Here is a 25,613-nt window from a genome sequence, read left to right as displayed (position 1 = left end):
TTTTTTTTTTTTTTTTTTTTTTTTTAAATTACATCTGGTCTGTGAAGGATTGGTATGTGCAATCAATCCACATCATAACAAAAAGCTCCTGCTTGAAAGGACAATGTTAAAAAACAGTGTAGACATTAAAAGTCTTCTGAAAAAGATTCTTAAAATGCTGTCTTCTCTCAGATATATTCCTGTTAAATATTAATTCAGTTTGTTGGGTCTAAAAGAAAATGCCTTGTAGCTGGAAAGAAGACATCCTTTCCTACTGTCCCATCAATTAACCATGTCTGCTTGTGTTTGGTATGGAATTACCACCATTAGAACACACCACACCTTGACTGCTAGATAGACAGTATGAGTACAGTTTTAAATTAATACAGTATTAAAGGTAGAATCTAAAAAAAATCTTGAGATTGTAATGTAGATTAACAGACTAAAGAGTATTTCCCAAATAGACCACTATTTGCTAAAACTAATATTACCAATATGAAACTGTCCCATTATCCCAGTGAGTAATAGCATTGGTACAAAAAAGGGTGGTACAGGGCTGGCAGTGTAGCTCCTTAGGTGTCCATCCTGCCTTGTGCTCTATGACTAGCTTTAACCTGCAAGTCACAAAAATACACTCATAATGAGACTAGCTTTATTTGACCTCTGAGGCTTTGTTTGTCCATGGTGTGGAAAGCCAAATAAGAAGGTAAAAATTTTCTTTGTAGTACTACAAATTTACAGCATAAGTGTTAAAGAACTCAGTCTTAAGGCTAATTTCTAATAATGTTTTATTACTAAAGTTTTAGTAAAGTGATTACTATATCATATAGCATTTTCTCTGCTGAAAGCAAAGCCTGGATATATTTAATAAGCAAAAACTATTTTACCTGTTTAGACTCCACTCTAAAATGGGCACCCTCTCTGATAGAGAAAATCTTATGCAAACTTAATCCTGAGGTCTGGTTTTGCTCAATAGTTACGTCTTGGGCCATACAACTCAAAGGACTTCAAACTCATTCCATCTATCCTCAGACGTTAGTGAAAGCCTTGTAAGAAAGTTTAAAAGTTCATACAGGATCTCTGCTATAGGCCATTACACTTGGTCATTTACCTGTATTAATAGGTTTATTGTGAAGTTCATTCAGTCTTCGCATTCGTTCCTCATTTCTCATTCTAAGCTGATCAACATTTACACTGGATGTAGATTTTAGAGAGAGACCATCTGGTGCTACATTAGGACGACTGCTATCCTGTAGTTAGAAAACAGAGCTTCAGAAAGTCATTAACATAAAGTATGTTCACAAATCAGTGAATCAGGGCCAGGCATGGTGACTCTCGGTAATCCCAGCACTTTGGGAGGCCGAGGCAGGCAGACCACCTGAAGTCAGGAGTTGGAGACCAGCCTGACCAACATGGTGAAACCCCATCTCTACTAAAAATACAAATTAGCTGGGCATGGTGGCGGGCACCTGTAGTCCCCAGCTACTTGGGAGGCTGAGGCAGGAGAATCACTTGAACGCAGGAGGCGGAGGTTGCAGTGAGCCGAGATTGTGCCACTGGACTCCAGCCTGGGAGACAGAGACTCTATCTCAGGGGGAAAAAAAAAAAAATAGACAAATCAAAACATCCTCTCGCCCTCAAATGTACTTTGTGATGAACAAAATAAATGGAAATATGGAGCACTTATATTATGGCTCCTATGCTTATCCATGCAAGCTCAGATGACTCAGTCAAGAATAAGGAATAACATTTGTGATGACAGAAATGCTGCCAGTCTGGATAAAGCTTGGGAATTATAGGACACAGAAGGAAAAAACTAAAGCAGCAGGGGCTGAGACAGTCCAGCTGTAATCAAGGCAGTGTGGTACTGACATAAGACAAGTAGATCAATGTAAGATTAAGAAGAATACAGAAGTAAATCCTTATGTTTACAGATGAGTTAACAAAATGCAATAGGAGAAGTCTTTCAACAAATGCTGCTAGAACAACTGGATGGCCACATGCAAAAGAATGGACTTGGACCCCTGCACCTCACACCCTATGCAAAAATTAAAGTGTATCACGGACCTACAATTAAGAACAAACTGAAAAAAAAACAAGTAAATACTCATGATCTTGTGCTAGGCAATGGTTTCTTAAGTAAGACACCAAAAGCCCAAGAGAGATTGAATAGTTGGACCTCATCAAAATTTAAAAACTTCTGTGCTTCAAAGAACACCATCAAGAAAGTTAAAAAGATACAGAATGGGAAAAAAGATATGAAAATCACACATTGATAACTAGACTTGTAGCCAGAATGTAAAAGAACTCTTACAACTCAATAAAAAGACAATTCAATTTGAAAATGGGCAAAGGGCTGGGCACGGTGGCTCACGCCTGTAATCCCAGCACTTTGGGAGGGGAGGCAGGCGGATCACCTGAGGTTAGGAGTTTGAGACCAGCCTGGCCAACATGGCAAAACCCCGTCTTTACTAAAAATACAAAAGTTAGGCATGTTGGCATGCACCTGTAATCCCAGCTACTCAGGAGGCTAAGGCAGGAGAATCCCTTGAACCCCAGTGGGGCAGAGGGTGCAGTGCGCTGAGATCACACCACCATACTCCAGCCTGGGCGACAGAGCGAGACTCTGTATTTAAAAAACAAAAACAAAAACAAAAGGATTTGAATAGACATACCTCCTAAGAAAATATACAACTGGCTAATAAGCACATGAAAAGATGTTCAACGTCATTAGAGAAATGCAACTCAAAACCACCATGACACCACTTTACACTCAATGGCTAAAATCAAAAGACACTAAGTGATGGCCAGGATACAGAGAAATTACAACCTTCATACACTGATGATGGGAAAGTAAAATGGTACAGCCACCTTGGAAAACAGTCTGGTACTTCCTCAAAATGCTAAATACAAAGTGTCCATATAACCCCACAATTTTCCTCCTAGCTATATATATTCAAGAGTAATAAAAACATCAAAAACTTGTACATGAACATTAATAGTATCCGTAAGAGCTAAAAAGTGAACACAACCCAAATATCTATTAATTGTTAAATGGATAAACAAAATGTGGGATACGTATATACAGTGGAAAATTATTCAACACTAAAGAGGCATCAGTACTGGCACATGCTACAACATGAATGACCTTCAAAAGAAGACAGACAAATCCAGTCACAAATAACCATAGAATGTATGATCTCATTTATATTAAATGTCCAGAAAAGGCACATCTATAGAAACCAAAGTAGATTGGTGGTTGCCTAAGGCAAAAAGCAAAGCTATTTTCACCTGGTAATGCTGTACATATAATAACGCTAATAGCATCTGTTACTTGGTGAGAGCTCTCTGCATACATGGCTCAGTGCTAAATGCTTCACATTAACTGTATCTTAATGTCATATAAAAGGAAACACAGAGTTTAAGAAATTGCCCAAGCTGCCTACCCAACAAGGAGGTGACATCGTTGGGACATAAACTCCAAAGCCTCTACTTTTTACTGGCTACACCGTAAAGCTGGGGAGCAGAGTGAGGAGAACATGGGTTTGAATCTCAGCCTTCTTGCCCATATGACCTTGGCAAGTCATTTGACCGAAATGTAGATGACGCCTATATCACAGAATTAGGTTATTATGAGGCTTTTCGATAAATGGCATCAGTTCCTCCTTGTGCCTCTCTGAAATCCATATATTCTGCAGGAGAAGAAGGAAGGTTGGGATGCAGAGCTACTTACAGCCACCCCAGGAGACAAGAAAATACTATTATTATCTGGAAGAAGCCAAAGCAGCAGAATTCAATAGCTACCCAAGGTCATCCAGTCAAGGCTGAGCCTAGATTCAGAGCCATGTCTGAATTTCAAGCAAGTGCTCTTTCCTTATGGGGCCACACAGATTTAGCATGGGTCAGAACCCAGACCTCTCATTCTTCTAAGTTGAAAAGGGGAAGAAAAGAAGTTTCATACACACAATGTCTAGTCCTTTCCATTTGTTCCTCCTGCGCTCCCGTGCAGAGGGCAACTGTGATGGTGGAGGGAGGACGTCATCTTCAATGGCAGGATATGTCTCACCGTAAGCACCTAAGAGGACCCCAAAAAGCAGAAGGAGTCTTAATACCGCTTCAAATCTTACCCAGAGCTAAACCAAGAGCCTGTCTTTTCATTACATTTTGCTTACAATACCATGAAATACACTCAATTTAAGTGTACATACACAGTTCGGTGATTTTTTTAGCAAATTTACAGAGTTGTGCAATCATCACTTTAGAGCATTTCCATCACCTTAAACAGCTCCTTTGTGCCCACTGGCAATCACTCCCTACTCCTACTTGCTGGCCCTGGGCAAACACTGCTCTGTTTCAACAGATTTACCTTACCCAACACCAAACATAAATGGAATTCTACAACTTAATCTTATGTGTCTTTTCACTTAGCAATAAGGTGTATGAGATTCATCTGTGCTGTGCCATGTTTGTTTATTACATTTTACTGCTGAATAATACTCCATCATATGGATATGTCATATTTTGTCTATGCATTTACCAGTAAATAGACATTTGCTAGTTGCTAGCAATTATGAATAACACTGCTATGAACATTCACATTCAAGTTTTTGTGTGGACGTATCGTCTCATTTCTTTGGGTTATAGAACCAGAAATGAAATTGCTGGGTATTATGGTTAACTCTGTTCTGCATTTTGAGGAACTACCAACCTATTTACATTTTACATTGTAAGAAGGTTCCAATTTCCCCACATCCTCATCAACACTTGGTATTGTCGGTCTTTTTGCTTATAACCATTCAAGTGGACTGGAGCTAATTTGACATGGACAAATAGCCTACAACATCTACGGTAACCTCCACAGCTCCTTTGAAAAAAATTATACCTAAAGAAAAGTTAGAATAATACACATACTTAGAATCACCATTAGTTACTTTGCCCATTTCTATATATATTTGGGGGGATGCTGTTTTTGCCAAGCCACTTTGCTACACCAATAAATTGGAGACATCATGGCATTTTGTCTCTAACTATTTCAGTGTGTACCCTCTAAGAACAAGGACTGGCTCCTACACTGCAAAAATCTAATTATAACATTCAGAAAATTTAACATTTATACAAAACTATCATCATTTAACATACAATTGATATTCAATTATCCAAATGTATACTGTATGGGTTTTTAACAATAGGAATAACTTTTATTGAATAAGATGTGGGGCTTTCTATAATTCTAAAATAAGTGTTGGGTCCTTCCATGCCTTTTCATGGTTTAGTAGCTCATTTTGTTTTAGCGCTGAAAACTATTGCATTGTCTGGATGTACCACACTCCATTCACCTACTGAAAGACATCTTGGCTGCTTCCAAGTTTTAGCAATTATGAATAAAGGTGCTATAAATATCTGCGTGCAGATTTCTTTATGGACAAGTTTTCAACTCCCTCAGGCAAATACCAAGGAGTATATATGCTGAACTGTATGGTAAGAATATGTTTATTTTTGTAAGAAATTGCCACACTGTCTTCCAAAATTGACTACACTTTTGCAGGCCCACCAGCAATGAATGAGAGTTCCTATTGCTCTAAAACCTTGCCAGCATTTAGTGTCAGTGTTTTGAATGCTGGCCATTCTAGCAGGTATGTGGTGGTATCTCATTTTAATTTACAATTCTCTAACGTGTTACCAGGCGGGTCCTTGTTCTTAGAACTCCCAAGATGGTGGCGGGCCGCTTCCAAGATGGTGGCAAGCCTCTTGTTCTCTGACCTGGGGTTCTTGGCCTCAGATTCCAAGGAACGGAATCTTGGGCCATGCATGAGTGTTACAGCTCTATTAGAAGCCGGGGTCACAAAAGAGAACCATGGAACCCAGAGACTAGTGTTCAGCTTGATTAGGACAAACCCAGGCACTTAGTCGTGCAGGAACAATGGCGAGCCTTTAGCCTGATTGGGAGCGGCAATGGGCGCCACCTCGGTGGATCAGAAGTGCACCGGATACCCTGCCAGATCAGGAGGGGTGGAAGTCAGAGGCGGGTCTGCGACGGCGGCAAACAACACTGGTGGACGGCAAGCGAAAGCTCAGCTCGAGCCGTAACAAACACGGACCAGAAGAGCGTGCAGTTGCAAGATTTAATAGAGTGAAAACAGAGCTCCTATACAATGGGAGGGGACCCAAAGAGGGTTGCTACTCCCAGCTCGAATGCCTGGGTTTATATCCTGATCATTGTCCCTCCCCCTGTGCTCTCAGGTGATATATGATTTGACTATTTCTTAACCTCCTGCTTTAGCCTAATTTGTATTTTAGTGAGCCCTCTTTACCACCTGATTGGTTGGGTGTTAGCTGAGTTACAAGCCCCATGTTTAAAGGTGGGTGCAGTCACCTTCCCAGCTAGGCTTAGAAATTCTTAGTCAGCCTAGGAAATCCAGCCAGTCCTGTCTCTCAATAGCATCCTTACATAGTCTTATATCTTTATGGTGATGTGTGGTGCAAGTCTTGCTCAATCTTTTAATCAGTTTTTTTATTTTCTTATTGTTGAGTTTTAAGATTTCTTTGTATATTTTGGATAGCAGTCCTTTATCTGATATGTCTTTTGCAAATATTTTCTTACAGTCTCTGTCCTGTCTTCTCATTCTCTTAATTAACAGTGTCTTTTATAGAGCACAGCAAGTTTTTAATTTTTACAAAGTCCGGCTTATCAATTATTTCTTTGTTTTGTATCTAAAAGTCATCACCATACCCAAGGTCATCTAGATTTTCTGTTGTTATCGTCTATGAGTTTTTCAATTTAGCATTTTACATTTAGATGTAAGATCAACTTTGAGTTAATTTTTGTGAAGGGTGTAAGATCTGTGTCTAGGTTTATTTTTTCACATGCAGATGTCCTGCTGTCCCAGCATTATTTGTAGAAAAGACTGTCTTTTCTCCATCATAATACTGCCCTTGGTCCTTTGTCAGTACTGCCTTTGGTCTTTTGTCAGAGATCAGCTGACTATATTTGCATGAGTCTATTTCTTTTTTTGAGACAAGGTCTTTCTCTGTTGCCCAGGCTGGAGTTCAGTAGTGTGATCATAGCTCATGGCAGCCTTGAACTTCCAGGTTCAAGTAATCCTCCCACCTCAGCCTCCCAAATAGCTAGGACTTCAGGTATGTGCCACCACATTGGCTAATTTTTTTTTTTTTTTTTTCTGTAGAGACAAGATCTTGCTTTGTTGCCCAGGGAGGTCTCAAACTCCTGGCCTCAAGTAGCCTCCCAAAGATGTGAGCCACTGTGCCCAGCCTGCATAAGTCTATTTCTGGGCTCCATATTCCATTCAGCTGGTCTATTTGTCTATTCTTTCACCAATGCCACATTGTATTGTTTATTATAACTTTATCATAACTCTTGAAGTCAGCTGTGACAGTCCTCCAACTCTGTTCTCTTTAAACATTGTGTTGGCTATTCTGGATCTTTTGCCTTTCCAAGTGAACTTTAGAATCAGTTTGTTGTTATCCACATGATAACTTGCTGGGATTTTTATTGGGATTGTACTAAATCTGTAGATCAAGTTGAGAAGACCTGACATCTTGACAATACTGAGTCATCCTGTGCATGGTCATGGAATATATCTCCATTTATTTAGTAGTCCTTCAATTTCATCAGTTTTGTAGTTTTCCTCAGGCAGTTCTAGATAGATAGATAGATAGATAGATAGATAGATAGATAGATAGATAGATAGATAGATAGATAGATATCTCAGTATTTCTTGGGGGAATGCTAATGTAAGTGGTATTGTGTTTTTAATTTCAAATTTCACTTGTACATTGCTGGCATATTGTAAAGTGCCTGAGTTTTATATATTAATCTTGTATCCCGCAACTTTATTATAACTGCTTACTAGTTCCAGGAGTTTTTCAGTTGATTCCTTCAGATTTTCTATAGACAATCATATCATCTGTGAACAAAGACAATTAATATTTCTCCCTTTCCAATCAGTACACGTTTTATTTCCTTTTCTGCCTTACTGCTAATATTAGCTAGGACTTCCAGTATGATGTTAATCAGTGGTGAGAAAGGACATCCTGATCTTAGCAGGAAAGCTTCTAGTTTCTCATCATTATGATGTTAGCTGTAGGACTTTTGTAGATGTTCCTTATCAAGTTGTAGAAGTTTCCCCTCTATTCTGAGTTGGCTGAGTTACCATAAATGGGTGGTAGATTTTAGGTTATCAGATTTGTGGGCATAGAGTTGTTCATGGTATTCTTGGACTATGTTTTCTTTGTGGTTTTTGTTTGTTTTTTAATTAAAACACTGAGATTTATTTCACATGTATATTTTTGTCTCCCCACCATTTCCATGTCTGACCACCACTACTACTATGTCCTATCATGACATTCCATACATACTTAAAACCAAGCTAAGGGTGAAGTTGCATCTTTAAAAACTAAACAGGTATTGTGGACAACACATTCTTTGCAATGGAACCTGGACAACACTTATCAAACACGGTAGGGAAAGTTCTCACTCTGCGTTATAAAAAGGACAGCCAGATTTCAACTGTTACAGAAATGAAATAAGATGGAAAATTTTTAACAAATTGCTTAAACTATTTTCTTAAAGAGACTTCCTCCACTGCCAGAGATCTTGAATAGCCTCCTGATCAATCATCCAGAAGCAATTCTTCACATAATTAATGAACGTGGCTTCCACTTTGGGAAGAGAACCACCTTTTTCTATACTTGCTTGCATTTTTGCTTTAATGTCTTCTACAGAACTAGGTCCTTTTGGTGTTTTAGGAGCTTTTTCCTGTTTTTTGAAGGATTCTTGTCCTTTTGATCTTGGTGTTGATGCTTTTGAGTCTTTTCCATTCTGATTTGACTTTTATGCATTTATGGCTGAAATATCTTGTATAGATTTCTTCACTGGCGCTTTTTCTTCAGCTTCCTCATCATCAAAATCATCATCTTCTTCATCTTCATTAGCAGCAAGTTTTACTTTTTTCTGTGGAACCCTGCTACCACCTCAGGGGCAGACTGCTTTCCAGATATACTTAAGAGTTTCACATCCTCCTCCTCTTCATCTTCTGACTCTGCATCTTCCTCCACAACTACTAAGTGTTGTCCACTAATATGCACTGGCCCTGAACCACACTTCAACCATAAGAGCACTGGTGGTATGATTTCAAAGCCCCCAAGGGAAACCATTGGCTGTACAGACATTTTCAAAGTTGCCAGTGTTACTTTAATTGGACTGCCTTCGTAATTCATTGCTTCTGCTTCAATAATGTGCAATTCATCCTTTACACCAGCACCAGCCCCTAAACTGAACGTTCTTAAAGATAACTGGTGCTCATTTTCATCATTATCCACCTTAAAGTGATAATCTTTGTCAGCCTTTAGTTCAACAACCGAAAAGATAGTTCTAGGGCCTCAGGACTCATGTCCATGTCCATCAAATCTTCCATCGGTGGTGGCACCCACTTAGGTGGGAAAGAAGGTGGGCAGAGATAAATGACCACTACTCAAGAGAACAGCCAAGCAGAACGGAATCACACCAGGATCGTGGACTATGGTTTTTTTTTTTTCCACTACTCAAGAGAACAGCCAAGCAGAACGGAATCACACCAGGATCTCGGACTATGTTTTTTTGTTTTGTTCTGTTTTGTTTTGAGACGGAGTCTTGCTCTGTTGCGCAGGCTGGTGTGCAGTGGCGCGATCTCAGCTCACTGCAAGCTCCACCTCCCGGGTTCATGCCATTCTCCTGCCTCAGCCTCCTGAAGAGCTGGGACTACAGGTGCCTGCCACCACGCCTGGTTTTTTTGTTTTTCTTTTTTTTTTTTGTATTTTTAGTAGAGACGGGGTTTCACCATGTTAGCCAGGATGGTCTCAATCTCCTGACCTTGTGATCCACCTGCCTCAGCCTCCCAAAGTGCTGGGATTACAGGCTTGAGCCATCGAGCCCAGCCAACTATGTTTTTAATGTTCGTGGGACCTGTAGTGATATGCCCCCCAACCTTTTTTTTTTTTTGGACAGAATCTCACTGTGTCACCCAGGCTGGAGTGCAGTGGCACGATCTCAGCTCACTGTAACCTCCACCTCCTGGTTCAAGCAATTCTCCTGCCTCAGCCTCTCAGGTAGCTGGGACTACGGGCATGCGCCACCATGCCCAGCTAATCTTTATGTTTTTAGTAGACACCCGGTTTTGCCAAGTTGACCAGACTGGTCTCGAACTCCTGACCTCAGGTGATCCACCCACCTCAGCCTCCCAAAGTGCTGGGATTACACGTGTGAGCCATGCCCAGCCAGATATTTTTTCTCTGACCCATGAGTTATTTAGAAATGTGGCATTTAATCTCCAAAGTATTTGGAGATTTTTCCAGCTATCTTTCTGTTATTGATTTCTAGTTTATTTCCATTGTGGTCTGGGGACAGATATTGTGTGATTTATCTTCTTTTACATCTGTTAAGGTTTGTTTTCTTTCCCAGATTGTAATCTGTCCTGCTGAATGTTCCATGTGACCCTGAGAAGAGTATGTGTTCTGTTGTTGTTAATGAAGGTGTCTTTTGACGTCCATTATATCCAGTTGGTTGATGGTGTTGCAGAACTCAACTATGTCCTTACTGATTGTTAAAAATCTCTAACCATAATAGTGGATTCATCTATTTCTCCTTGCCATTCTTTTGCTTTCTGACATGTATTTTGACACTCCATGGTTAGGCATCTAAACGTTAAGAGCTAAAACTATACATAAAACTCTTAGAAGAAAGCATATGAGGAAAGCTTCATGGTATTGGATTTGGCAATGATGTCTTAGATGTGACACCAAAAGCACAGGCAACAAAAGCAAAGATAAATTGGACTGTACCAAAATTAAAAGCTCCTATGTATCAAAGGACACAACCAACAGAGTGAAAAGGCAACCCACTATGTCGAAAACATTTGCAAATCATGTATCTGATAAGGGGTAAGATCCAGAATAGATAATAAAGAACTCCCACAACTCAGTAACAACAAAAAATATCTGATTTTAAGAATTAGAAAAGGTCTTAAATAGATATTTCTTCAAAAATGATGTACAATTAGTAAGCACATGTAAAGATGTTCAACATCACTAATCATTACAGAAATGTAAGTCAAACCACAATGAGATGCCACCTCACACCTATAAAGATTGCTACTATTCAAAAAACAAAGTAATAAGTGTTAACAAGGATGTAGAGAAATCAGAACTTTTGTGCACTGCTGGTAGGAATGTAAAATGGTGCAGCTGCTGTGGAAAACAATGTGGTGAGACTTCAAATAATTAAAAATAGAATTACTATATGATCTAGCAAATGCTATCTGTTAGTGTATACCCAAAAGAATTGAAAGCAGTGACTCCAACAGCTAATTGTACGCCTATTCGTAGGAGCATTATTCACCACAGCCAAAAGGTGGAAGCCACTCAAGTGTCTACTGACAGATGAATGGATAAACAAAACACGGTACATACATACAATGGAATATATTCACAGCATAAAAAGGGAAATCTGGCTGGGTGTGGTAGCTCACACCCGTGATCTCAGCACTTTGGGAGGCCACAGTTGGAGGATCACTTACGCTCAAGAGTTCGCAACCAACCTGGGCAACATGGTGAAACCCTGTGTCTACAAAAAATACAAAAATTATTTGGGCATGGTAGTGAGTGTGTGCCTGTAGTTTCAGCTACTTGGGAGGCTGAGGTAGGAGAATCATCTGAGCACAGGGAGGTCAAGGCTGCAGTGAGCCATGATCACACCACTGCACTCCAGCCTGGGTAGCAAGGGAGACCCTGTCTCTAAGGGGAAAAAAAAGAAAATTTGACACATGCTATAACATGGATAAACCTCAAAGACGTTATGTGAAGTGAAATACGCCAGTCATCAAAGGATAAATACTGTATGATTCCACTTACATGAGGTCCTAGAGTAGTCAAATTTATGGAGATGGAAAGTAGAATGTTGGATGCCAGGGGCTGGAGGGAGAGGGCAATGGGGAATTACTGTTTCATATGAAGAGTTTCTATTTTCAAGATGACTTCTGGAGATGGATGATAGTGGTGGCTGCACAATAGAAATACTTAATGCCAGTCAACTGTACACTTTAAAATGGTTAAAATGGTAAACGTTATGTTTATGTGTATTTTACAATTTAAAAAACCCTACTTTTTAAAAATAATGCACTGAAACCACCAGCTTTACATTCCTTAGAGCAGTGGTTAACACAGCCATGACTTACGCAGCATTTGCAGTCACCGTTAACCATAAAGACTGCTGTATCTTTGCTCTAGTGTCATGCAATACTCCAACACACCATCTTGAATGGCCCAGACCATCTTCACTGTTAGGAAGGACAGGTCTCATTTCCCTGACAAGCAATCTTCCCATCCCTGTCTCCTGCTGTTTTATTTTTCCTTCTCTCTCCAGTGCATCGTCCTTGGAAAGGAAAAATTCATTTAAAAAAAAAAAAAAAAAAAAAAAGACCACGTACAGTGGCTCATGTCTGTAATCCCAGCACTTTGGGAGGCTGAGGCAGGAGGATCCCTTGAGTCCAGGTGTTTGAGACCAGCCTGGGCAACATAGGGAGACCTCATCTCTACAAAAAATAAAAGATAACTGGGTATGGTAGTACATGCTGTAGTCCCAGCTACTGGGGAGGCTGAGATGGGAGGAGCACTTGAGCCCAGGAATTTGAGGCTGTAGTGAGCAATGATTGTGCTGCTGCACTCCAGCCCGGGCGACAGAGCAAGACCTGTCTCAAAAACAGCAACAACAACAAAAAACCATTAAGAGAAAAATATAAGTTAATTTGGAATTTTATCACATGAATATCTAAAGTAATTGGCCTGAAATACAGCTAATATGTAGACTAGATCATTCCCTGATGGCCCCAGGATAGCAGAAACACTCATGATCAGAGTACATAATCATAAGTGTATACTACTTTAAGAAAAAAGATCCCATGGTACCTTTACTTATCTTCTGAAGACTAAATAAAATAGTCTTATGACTTTTTTGACTGAAATATTAAGATAACTATAAACAGATTAAAATAATTAAGGTACACACACAGGTATAAGAAATAGTAGAGATTCCTTATACATTTTGTCCAGTTTCCCCCAATGGTAACATTTTGCAGAACTCAAGTATAATCTCACAACCAGGATATTGATACTGATACAACCCACAGATTCCAATTTACTATCTTACCAATACCCATTTGTGTGTTTTTATGTGTGTATTAAGATCTATTATTATTATTTTATTTCCCATTTACATGTGTGTATCTACCCCTGCAAACAAGTTGTTAAATAGTTCCCAAACCACAAGGATCCCTCTTCTTGCCCTTTTATAACTATATACACCTCTTCCTATCTCTCAACCCCTGGCAACCACTAAATCTGTTCTCAATTTCTTAATTCTGTAACTTCAAAAATGTTATGTAAATGGAATCATACAGCAATGTATTGGGATTGTCTTTTTTGCTCAGACTATTTCCCTGAAGAGTCATCCAAGTTCATCCAAGTTTCAAAACTTTGTTCCTTTTTATTGCTGAGTGGTATTCCATGGCATGGATGTACCAGCATTTGTTTAACCATTCATCTACTGAAGGACATCTGGGCTGATTCCAGCATTTGGCATTAGAAATGAGGCTATTATGAACATTCATGTACAGGTTTGTCAACTATTCCTAAGACTTTTAAATTTCATTTCAGTAACTGTGATTTTGAAAACTTTGCAAGGAATATCTGATGATTACTCATTAAAACAGAAAAAAAAAATTCCTTTTTTTTTTTTTTTACTACCTTGTACAACAAAGAATACAGTACTGGTTTTTAAGTATGGAGAAAGGTTTAATATTTAAATAATATAGCCTTAATAAAATAAATATACTCACCAATAAAAGCACTATCAGATTCCAATAATGAGTTTTTCAAGAAATCACTAGTGTCATCTCTGGGCTAAAAGAAACATGTTTCAATGACTATTTTTATTAGTTTTGTGTGGAAAAACAAATTTGTACTAAGAAGAGGCACAAGTTTCCACATTGTTCTCCCTAAAAGCAGAAGAGGATGGGGAGAGGTAGGACTGACAACATTCCAATGCTCAGAAAATACTGGAAAAACTTAACACACACAATTCCTATGAAGACGGTGATAGCAACACAGGACAGTATCTCTCCAGGCTACAGATTCTACAAGCTCACACATTTATTCCCTAACTCCACTCCTTCCTGCCCCTTTATGGTTGAAGTCAAATAAAAGGATCACATTATGACTGATGAAAAATATAATAGAGTATGAAGCAAAGACCCCAATTAAACATTAAGTTTTTAAGCCACTGCAAAGATTCATTCATTTGAATTTCCATAAACCTGTATAGCCCACTTACTATTTCTTTCATGCTAGGAACTGGGGATACAAAGATGAATTAAGAGTTTCTGCTCTGGAGTAGATCACAGTGTCATGGGAGAGAGGGGGGTATACTCTCAGATTATGACAGCCCTATGTGACAGCAATTGTCACAATGATGCAGCACAGATACAGTGGAGCACATATTATAGTAAGGAAAAAAATGCTAAGATTGGGCTTATTATAATGAGCTCCCAAATGAGAGAAAACTTAAATTTACATATAGAGAATTTTGCAGTACAGAATAATCATCACCAACATGTCAGAAGGAACCTAAAGTCATCCAACTCCACCTACCTGCACCTTCTTAGCAGATTTCTGGGCTTCATTAAGACACTCCAGCAAAGAGCTGTCCATTAATTTTTAAGGCAATGAATTACACTGATGCACTGCATTCATTATCAGAAAGTGAGCTTGTCTCTTGCCTAAATTACTGCAATAGCCTCCTGCCCCACTCAGTCTAAATGCACAGCAGTCAGTGGATCAAGTAAAAACCTCAAGCAGATCATGTCACTCCTCCACTTAAGGACCTTGGCAGCTTCTCATCACATGCACAAGTGTCAAAGGCAAAGCCCCAGAATGGCCCCCAAGGCCCTGCTGCCTCACCTCGTCACCCCCTGCCCCATGTGTCCAACTGGCCCTTGCTCATGGCTCTCCCACTGCTCCTTACATGCACTAGGCCAGCTCCCACAGGGGCCTCTTCCTGGAATGTTCCCCCACATTTTCCATGGACACCTCCCTGGTGTCCTTACTCAAATGTTACCTACCCAGTGAGCCCCCATGCCCACTGTATTTCCAACTATAAACCCTCCCACCCAGGATGCTCCAGCTGCCTTCTCTGCTGTTGTCTTCTCCACAGCACCATGATTCAACAAACTATTGATTTATTTGATTACTGTCTCTCCCTCCTTCTGCAATGTAAGCTGTCAGAGGGCAGGGATTTTTGTCCCTTTTGTTTACTCCTATACCCCGGCACCTAGAACAGTTTCTGGTCCATAGGAAATAATAAATATTTGTTGATTGAAAAGAGCTCATCCTGTCCCTTTATTCAGTCTTGCACAAAAAGTGCCCCCCTTAGGATACAGGTGGGTGTTATCATTCTCTGTTCTCTTCCTTTGCTTATTTTCTTTGTAGACCTCAACACTATTTCCATAACAGACTCCCACTCCCACTACTGCTCATGCTAATGACAGCAAACACTCACACTGCACTCATGGGCCAGGCCTGCTGTAAGGGCTTTTAATATATTACCTCAGTTCTAACAACAGCACTTGAGCTATTTTTATTTATTTAATAAACACTTATAAAAACTTATATGCCAGGCCTGTTTCTAAGTACCTTGCAAATATTAATTTAAGTACTATTATCCTCATTTTATAGATTAGGAAGCTGAGGCATAAAGAGATTAAATAACTTGCCCTAAGTCACGCAGCTAAAAATAGACTAACTGGAACAGCCTAGTGCTAGAATCTTGTTCTTAGCCATTATAATATGTTTTCTCTATATATTATACTAACACTTCTCAAGCTATCCACTTTACTGATAAGACTTACATTCTTAATTCAGTATTCCTGAATAATTCAAAATTTGAATTACTTGATCATCATATGCTTATAGATTTTTAATCCCCCAAAAACTAACTTGAAAAATTATAACTGGTTGCTTACCATTCTTTGCTCTCGTACTTTAGCACTTGGGATGGCATCTAAGTCAACTGTAAGTCAATGAAGAACAAAAGCAAATTAAAAGGTCAGAAATTGCTTACTATATAAAATTAAATTTTAGAATATCTTTTTGACTAGCTCTCTACTGGAAATTACTTTTCAACTATCACACTTCAGAATATTTTAAAGATATCACTTATTAATAAACACAGCCCTGCATCCATTCTAGCTGCATAAAATTCTCCCATTCACATGAATGAACATAACAAGTAAAATCATTGCAAACGTAAAACTAATGCCAACAGAAAAAGAAAATGATCAATGCAGGATCCTTCACCATTTTGTCAGATTTCTACAGTGTAGAAAGTTGTTGCATGGAGTTAAATAGGGGCTCCCTCACATGGAACTGAAATAAGCTCAATTCCAGGCACTTAGTTCCCGAAGCAAAGATCTTGGATCAGGTATCCCAAAGCCTCTCCAATATGACCAGACTTCCTATGTGTTCCTGTGAATAGCACATTTTGCCTTTTTTAGATACTGCCTTTGAGAATAAACAAGTTGCCAATGATAGCCTGTATTCCTTTTCCTATATTTTAATAGACATATTTGTGATTGTTTACAGTGAGGCCATATTCTTTTTTATTTATTTTTTTTGAGACGAAGTCTCACTCTGTTGCCCAAGCTGGAGTGCAGTGGCACAATCTCGGCTCTCTGCAACCACCACCTCCCGGGTTCAAGCAATTCTCCTGACTCAGGCTCCAGAGTAGCTAGGACTACAGGCACACGCCACCATGCCCAGCTAATTTTTGTATTTTTAGTAGAGACGGGGGTTTCACTATGTTGGCCAGACTAGTCTTGAACTCCTGACCTCATGATCTGCCCACTTCGGCCTCCCAAAGTGCTGGGATTATGGGCGTGAGCCGCCACACCCAGCCAGTGAGATCATATTCTTATGAATTAGGTCATCATAGTGTCTACTGGCAGTTGGGGGGTGGCTACTGTGGGAGATAGATACCTTCAGTGCCAAAATGTACCTGTATCCACCTGGGGACTACTTTTGGGCTAATCAGTCTAAGATGCCAAAATCCCACAAGATCAGACCTTCATTTTGAGACTAAAGAAAAATGCCACCAGACTGGGTACAAAGGTTAAAGAATGTACTTGCTTCTCTCCTCTCTCCAGGTGATACACCTACTGCTTATCCTAGAATTAGGCTTATTCTGTCACAGGGCTATGAGGCTGTTATTAAAAATTCTGTACCAGATGAAGGGGAGACGATCCCTATGCATATGTTTATTGAAGTCTTGACCTATGATCTGGGCCTAAAGTGCTGCATCACTTACTCCTGTGATGCTCTCTCATGAAGTCAGAAAAGCTTCCTCAGATTCTGCGAGTCAGACCAGCCTCCCAAGATAGGGTCTTAAATTTTCTTAAAAATAACTGGCAGGAGCATCCCTTCCATTCTTGTTATCTGATTGTTCTGTTTTCATTACTCATTTTCCATGGTTAACCTCGATGGCCTGAAAGCTGGTGAAATACAGATGGGAAGGCCATGCAGTACACCTGGCTATCATCAGGCCCCATCAGTGCTCTCTGAGACAACTAGCCCCACTCTGCTTCTAGGTACCCACCCACCCCAACCCAACGACATCCTGGATTTCTTCTGTGCAATATTCATCACAGTTACACTTCTTTAGCATCTAACTTCTCCAACAAAATATAACCTCCTCAAGAGCAGCAGCATATGTCATTCATCACCATATCCCTGGATACAGGCCAGTACCTGCGCTCCTAGTAACCACTAAGTATCTTTCAATTGGTTGATTATACGAAAACATATTCATAGTCCAGTCTGATGCTTTGCACATTTTACGCCACATCAAAACTTAAACACACTCACACCACAGTAGACAAATGCCTGACACATCATGACAGGGCACTGATATGCTTGCCTGGCACTCCTTCCTTTGGTTTCTAGTTCCTAATGCAGATGTCACCTGGCCTGGTCAAAGTATTCAGTCCTCCTGGCTACAGTGAATGGCTAGGCCCCTGTCATGCATGAATACACCACCCTGGTGGAGCCACTCAGAGCCCTTTCTCATACTTCTTTTCTGGTACTACAGACCAAATGGACCCTCCCTTCACAGAGCATGGGGCTGCCAGTGAAGGGAGGATGCCTGGGACTGAAATCAACTGAAGAGATGCAGAAAGCCTACCGAAAAACTGCGTGCTAATACTATTTGACACAGCAATGATTATTTCTTACCTTTGGCACCTTCTTGCATTTTTATTCTGTTCAGCCTCTTCTGCTGCTCTCTTAGCAGGGCTTGCTGCTGAATCTCTAAGGTGTGATGATCTCTTGGAGGATCCGGGTACATAAATTTCAGATCAACTCGTGTTTCTGAATCTGGTATAAAAAATATGTTATATAACTAAGTTAAATGTTGTTTTCAAATGAGATTTTGTAAAACTTCACTATAAGTAACATGAGTAACCTCATTTCAAAATCAAGGAAATGATATAAATAGTGAAACATCACTAAAGTCAAAGGACAGTAAATAGCCACAAAACTAAAGAACATGAAATTAATATTCTTTAATAAGTGCCTTTTCACAAACTTACCAACATAAGGAATACCCCAGAACAAGCAGTGGATGCCGCATTCTCCATCTCTACCTGTCCTAGCCCCGCCAGGATGCCACCCAGAACACAAACTATGTGCAGGTATATCCAAGCAGATGGTCACATGGCTATGACTAAGGCAGCCATGAGACACTGTAACCACGGCTGATCTCTAGAATATACTGGAAACGTGAAAAAATAATGTTACTGGCCAATTAATAGTTTAGTCCTTACAAGTATCATGCAGAAAGCAAGATAAACGTAGACTGGCTGGAACTTGATGAGGAATGCCATTTCTGTTTTTTGTTTGTTTTTGTTTTTTTTTTGAGATGGAGTCTTGCTCTGTCGCCCAGGCTGGAGCGCAGTGGCAAGGTCTTGTTCACTGCCAGCTCCACCTCCCGGGCTCACACCATTCTCCTGCCTCAGCCTCCTGAGTAGCTGGGACTATAGGTGCCCGCCACCATGCCTGGCTAATTTTTTGCATTTTTGGTAGAGATGGGGTTTCGCTGTGTTAGCCAGGATGGTCTCGATTTCCTGACCTCGTGATCTGCCCGCCTTGGCCTCCCAAAGTGCTGGGATTACAGGCGTGAGCCACCGCAGCCGGGGATTGCCATTTCTGAAGGAATTTACCTCTGTCACAATTCCATGAATATCCACTAACAAGAATAAATTTTGTTTTGTTTTGTTTTGTTTTGAGACAAAGTATTACTCTGTTACCCAGGCTGGAGTGCAGTAGCATGATCTCAGCTCACTGCAACCTCTACCTCCTGGGTTCAAGCAATTCTCCAGCCTCAGTCTCCCAAGTAGCTGGGACTACAGGTGCCCACCACTATGCCCGGTTAATTTTTTTTTTTTGTAGGTTTTAGTAGAGATGGGGTTTCACTATGTTGGCCAGGCTGGTCTTGAACTCCTGACCTTGTGATCCACCTGCCTCGGCCTCTGAAAGTGCTGGGGTTACAGGCACTAGCCACTGCGCCCAGCCAAGAATAAAAATTTTTAAATCGTGAGAAGAAACATACAGTTCATACATATAAAAAGCCTTGAAAATATTATTCCCTTTGACTCACTAATTACACTGCTGGAATATAAATAAATAAGCCTAAATATATATACAGTTTTATGGTCCTAAATATGTATAAAGCTTTATGATCAGAAATTATCAAAAGAACAAAATAGTGAAAATGGCTAATAGCCATTTTCAGAAGTTAACAGAAGTCTCTGGACACATAAACTTGGACTGGTCCCTGGCTTCACTGCTTCCAGACTCATTAAAAAACAATACCAACCACCAGGTCATTGGTGAATGAGGGCAAGATGTAGTAACACAGGGAAATGAATGGCTCAATTCTATGGCTTAAACCTTTTTGGTCTCAAGATCTTTTTTTTACACTCTTAAAAATTGAGGACCCCAAAGAGCTTTACTTATGTATGTGACACACACACACACACACACACACACACACACACACACACACACGCCATATTAGAAGTTAAAACTAAGAGATTCTTAAAACACAAGAATATACAAGGACACATTCTGCTAGCTTCAAAGAGATGAAATCATCACATGTCATGTAGTCTCTGGCCAATCTGTATACACATGAGAGAATAAGAATGAAAGATACAAATAATGTCTTAGTTTATAATACAAACAGTTTTGACTTCAGATCAAACTCCTCACGAGACCCACTGGATTAACACAATGCCTGGCAGATAGTAAGTAATCAATATATGATAGCATAAAAAATAACTATGGTATATGTAATTGATAATACATGCAAATCTAGGTGAAAAACAATAGAGAAAATTAAATAACACAATTTATCTTTTTTTTCTTTTAATTACGCTCAGAAAGACTAGAAAACATCCAAAATGATAATGGTACTTACATACAGGTAGTTTGACTAAGGTGATTTTTCCTTCTTACTATCTTTCTGTATTTTGAGAATTTGCTACAATAAACAGATATTACTTTCAAAAGGATAAAAAGCTTAAATTCCAGTTTTCTGGCCTAGGTCATATGACCACACATCCCATAATCTGCCCCTTCTGCTCCAACACCTGCTCTGCTGAATATGCCTAAAGGAAAATTACACAACACACATTTTGGTTCCTCCACACATTCTCAATCTCCCAGGCCTCATGTACCTTGGAAATCCCATTTCCCTACTAAACTTTCTCTTCTATTCGTCCTAAGTGGCTACATCAAAGCTTCTCCTAACTCTTCCCTCAAACCCCCTAGATTTCCTCCTGCCTACCCAGGTACCCTGCTCACTTCAACAATCACTCTCCCTCTCCTAGAGCCTGAACCTCTTTCTCCTGCATAGCTCCTCACATTCACATTCTAAGGACTCTTCCAGCTCCTGATCCCTCCCTCTCCTTCCCCTTCCCTTTCCCAGCCAAGGGTCTTCTAAAAGTCTTATGCCTATTGTTTCCAATATCTTGTTTCCTAGTCAATCCTCATTCCAAAGTTAATCGGCGATCATTCCACTTAAAAAGCTCTAGCTGAGGTCACCAATGACCTCATCCAATTGACATTTTCCAGTATTCATCTTACACGATCCTGTCTCCTTGATACTCGTTCCGCTCAGGTTTCAGAATCCTACATTCTCCTGCTTCTCCTCCAGTCTCTCTGACTTCTCCTCAGTATTTTTCATGAGCTCATCTTTGTCTGTCCATCCTCCATTAAATGCCAAGTTCCATTCTTCATACTAGTCTATGCGATCTCATCCATCCCAGACTTTAACACTATATGCTCTCCAAAAGACAGCAGTTAGTCAAACTAAAGCTTCATCTACCAGACTGGTTAACTGAAGACCTAGAGAATACAGAAGTTTCATTTTAACTTAAAATAGATATCATAGATAAAATTCTACTTTAGAAAAAGGGTACAAAAATCTTTATAGATATTTAAATATGGGTAGAACACTTCTGCTACATCTTTAAAAGAGCAGCAATCTACTCACCTCTATCTTTCAGCTCATTAAAATCATGAATATTCTGAAAAGTGGCAGCGTCTAAGCCCTTAGGTGACTGTCTTCTGACAGGAGCTTGCAACCGATGTCTAGCCATATCAAATATATCCATGGGATTCCTTTCCCTTTTCCTATAGACAAATGACAAATCATAATATGTGCTTTATAGGAAAAATAGGTGAGTTCACATCTAATTCACTGTAAAAGAAATTTGGTCTCTTTCACCACATCATATTATTAAAGAATTATTCTAGGCCAGGTGCTGTGGCTCACACTTGCAATCCCAGCACTTTGGGAGGCAGAGAGGAGGACTCCTTGAAATGAGGAGTTCAATACCAGCCTGGCCTACAAAGCAAGATCCCCTCACTACAAAAAAAAAAAAAAATGAGGTCAGGCGTGGTGTCTCATGCCTGCAATCCAGCACTTTGGAGGCCAAGACAGGTGGATCACCTGAGGTCAGGAGTTCAAGACCAGACTGGCCAATGTGGAGAAACCCCGTGTCTACTAAAAATACAAAAATTAGCTGGGTGTGATAGCGCACGCCTGTAGTCCCAGCTACTCGGGAGGCTGAGGCAGCAGAATCACTTGAACCCAGGAGGTGGAGGCTGCAGTGACCTGAGATCACACCACTGCACTCTGGCCTGGGCAACAGAGCAAGATTCCGTCTCAAAAAAAAAAAAAAAAAGGTTGGCCAGGCATGGGGGCTCACACCTGTGATCCCAGCACTTTGGGAGGCCAAGGCAGGCAAATCACCTGAGGTCAGCAGTTTGAGACCAGCCTGGCCAAAATGATGAAACCCTGTCTCTACTAAAAATACAAAAATTAGTTGGGCGTGATAGTGTGTGCCTGTACTACCACCTACTCAGGAGGCTGACGCATGAGAACTGCTTGAACCAGGGAGGAGGCGGCTGCGGTCAGCCGAGATCACGCCACTGCACTCCAGCTTGGGTAACAGAGCAAGACTCTATCTCAAAAAAAAAAAAAAAAAAGTCAAGCATGATGGTGTGTGCCTGTAGTCCTGGCTACTGCTGAGACAAGAGGATTGATTGAGCCCAGGAGGCCAAGGCTGCAATAAGCTATGATCATGCCACTGCACTCCAGCCTGGACAACAGAGGGAGACCCTGTCTTTTTTTTTTTTTTGAGAATGAGTCTTGCTCTGTTGCCAGGCTGGAGTGCAGTGGCATGATCTTGGCTCACTGCAACTTCGCCTCCCAGGTTCAAGCAATTCTCCTTCCTCAGCCTCCTGAATAGCTGGGACTACAGGAGCTGGACCACTAGGCCCAGCTAATTTTTTGGTATTTTTAGTAGAGATGGGATTTCACCGTGTTGGCCAAGATGGTCTCTATCTCTTGACCTCGTGATCTCGGCCTCCCAAAGTGCTGGGATTACAGGCATGTGTGAGCCACCGCACCCGGCCCTCCGTCTCTTAAAAAAAAAATTGGCCGGGCATGCTGGCTCACGCCTATAATCCCAGCACTTTGGGAGGCCGAGGTGGGTGGATCACGAGGTCAGGAGATCAACACCACCCTGGCTAACACAGTGAAACCCTGTCTCTACTAAAAAATACAAAAAATTAGCCGGGCGTGGTGGCACACGCCTGTAGTCCCAGCTACTCAGGAGGCTGAGGCAGGAGAATGGCGTGAACCCAGGAGGTGGAGCTTGCAGTGAGCTGAGATCGTGCCAGTGCACTCCAGCCTGGGTGACACAGCAAGACTCCGTCTAAAAAAAATAAAAATTATTCGGATAGCTCTATTAGTAGTTCGATTTACCTTAAAATATAGCATATTTATAACGCCATTGAAATTTTTCAAAATCATCAGATGCAAGATACCTTATTACAAGAATAGAATGATTCAGCTTTACTTTAAAATGTTCATGGAAAAAATAAAATGTTCATGGAGTATGAAGATCATAGTCTCTAAGGTCAGAGAAACTGAGATTCAGACCAGCTCTGTTATTTATCAGCAGTTTGACCTCAATTTCATCATGTGTAAAATGCAGATGCCTACCCCTTATAGTCTTATTGTGAACAACAGAATTAAGATAATTTTTTTTTTTTTTTGAAAGAGTCTTGCTCTCTTGCCCAGGCTGGAGTGCACTGGCACAATCTCAGCTCACTGCAACCTCCACTTCCCAGTTCAAGCAATTCTCCTGCCTCAGCCTCCCAAGTAGCTGGGTCTATAGGCACGCATTACCACACTCGGCTTTGGCTTTTTTTTTTTTTTTTGTATTTTTAGTAGAGACAGGATTTTGCCACGTTGGCCACACTGGTCTCGAACTCCTGACATCAGGTTATCTGCCTGCCTCAGCCTCCCAAAGTGCTGGGATTACAGGGGTGAGCCACAATATCGGGTCAGAATTAAGAAAAATTTTATACTGTTAAGTACCTAGTATAGTACCTGACATGCATTACATAATCAATAAATTACCTTCCCCTCAACCTAAAACAGAAATCACACATAGAAATATGGTAATAGGCAGGGCCCTCTGGCTCACACCTATAATCACAGCACTTTGGGAAGCAGATGTATTGCTTGAGCTCAGGAGTTTGAGACCAGCCTGGGCAATATGGAAAAAAACCCCGTCTCTACTAAAAAATACAAAAATTAGCCAGGTATGGTAGCCTGCACCTGTAGTCCCACCTACTTGGGAGGCTGAGGCACTAGAATTGCTTGAATCAGGAGGCAGAGGTTGCTGGGAGCCAAGATCATGCCACTGCACTCCAGCCTGGGTGACAGAAAGAGACTCTGTCTCCAAAAAAAGAAAAAGAAATATGGTACTGCCCAGGCACAGTGGCTCACAGCTGTAATCCTAGCACTTTGGGAGGCCGAGGCAGGTGGATCACCTGAGGTCAGGAGGTTGAGACCAGCCTGACCAACATGGTGAAACCATGTTTCTACTAAAAATACAAAAATTAGCCAGGCGTGGGGGTGGGTACTTGTAATCCTAGCCACTCAGGAGGCTGAAGCAGGAGAAACACCTGAACCCGGGAGGCAGTGGTTGTAGTGAGCCAAAGATCGTGCCATTGCACTCCAGCCTGGGTGACAGAGCGAGACTCCGTCTCAAAAAAATAAAAATAAAAATAGAAATACGGTACTAATATGTAGTTCAATATGGGCATTATTCAGAGGACCCAACATTAACTTTACAATGGACTTTACAAGGAACTTGATACCCTAACTAGTTAACTGATTCCTGGGGTACCTAGGAAATTAATACATAGCAGGTAGTAAGGGAGTTTTCTGCCAGGGCTTGAGGGAGTGATGATAAGAGAGGGATGGTGTTTCTAGTCTTGAAAAAAAAAAAAATACTTACTGCTGCTTCACTCAGCACTAGGTCTCCTCTATTTTTGAAAATGGAGCTCTAAGTTATGGTCATTATGAGGCTTAGTCAGACTCCTCCCATCATTTCTTTATCATTAAATCTTCCCTAAGCACCAAGACAAGATAGCTGGGATCCCCACAGACAATACCCCTGCTCTACTGGAGCTTCCTTTTTGCAGGGGAGCATTCACTGGGGCCATAAAGGACCCTGGTCAAGGATGACAGAGACCTCTAATACCTAAGGTGAAAGGAACTCTATGGAGATTTATTACAATGCAAAATACTAAAAAGATGTCTAAGAGACCATTAAATTGGACTGCTGTCTAGTTTCCATTAATGCTAATAGTTAAATACACTGGTAAGTTAGGAAATAGGTTATTAAATCTTCACATGTGAGCTACATCACATTTGTTTTGAGCCTAGCACATGATAGGAGCTGGATAATTTGGCAAATTATTTAGTGAATACGAGATTCCTTTTGTACAAATATTCATGAAATTGCAATAAAGAACCAACTCTGAGATGTCTTTAATCAGAATATATATTAAAATTATTCCAAAGTAAATGTATTCAACCAATTCTTGCTAAATGATGATAAATGTAACATGTTTTATAACTTAAGTTAGAACTTAAGAGTCACAAAGACATA

General features: G+C 40.5%; 1 protein-coding gene and 1 pseudogene across 7 annotated transcripts in view; both read right to left on the bottom strand.

The window, feature by feature from the left end:
- Nucleotides 1-25,613, bottom strand: part of CSPP1 (centrosome and spindle pole associated protein 1) — a 130,332-nt gene that overhangs the window by 1,855 nt on the left and 102,864 nt on the right. For all 7 annotated transcript variants that reach the window (XM_025395256.1, XM_025395259.1, XM_025395260.1 and 4 more), the window contains 6 exons: nt 21,632-21,771; nt 18,310-18,450; nt 16,047-16,093; nt 13,866-13,929; nt 3,945-4,054; nt 1,091-1,229 (listed from right to left, as the gene is read on the bottom strand). In XM_025395256.1, the coding sequence (XP_025251041.1) occupies nt 1,091-1,229; nt 3,945-4,054; nt 13,866-13,929; nt 16,047-16,093; nt 18,310-18,450; nt 21,632-21,771 (641 nt within the window). The remainder of the gene's footprint in view (nt 1-1,090; nt 1,230-3,944; nt 4,055-13,865; nt 13,930-16,046; nt 16,094-18,309; nt 18,451-21,631; nt 21,772-25,613) is intronic.
- On the bottom strand, nt 8,254-9,413 carry LOC112630733 (annotated as a pseudogene).

Source organism: Theropithecus gelada, chromosome 8 (genome assembly GCF_003255815.1).
Source record: "Theropithecus gelada isolate Dixy chromosome 8, Tgel_1.0, whole genome shotgun sequence".
In the NCBI taxonomy this organism is placed as follows: Eukaryota; Metazoa; Chordata; class Mammalia; order Primates; family Cercopithecidae; genus Theropithecus; species Theropithecus gelada.
This window is presented reverse-complemented; position numbering and strand designations above follow the sequence as displayed.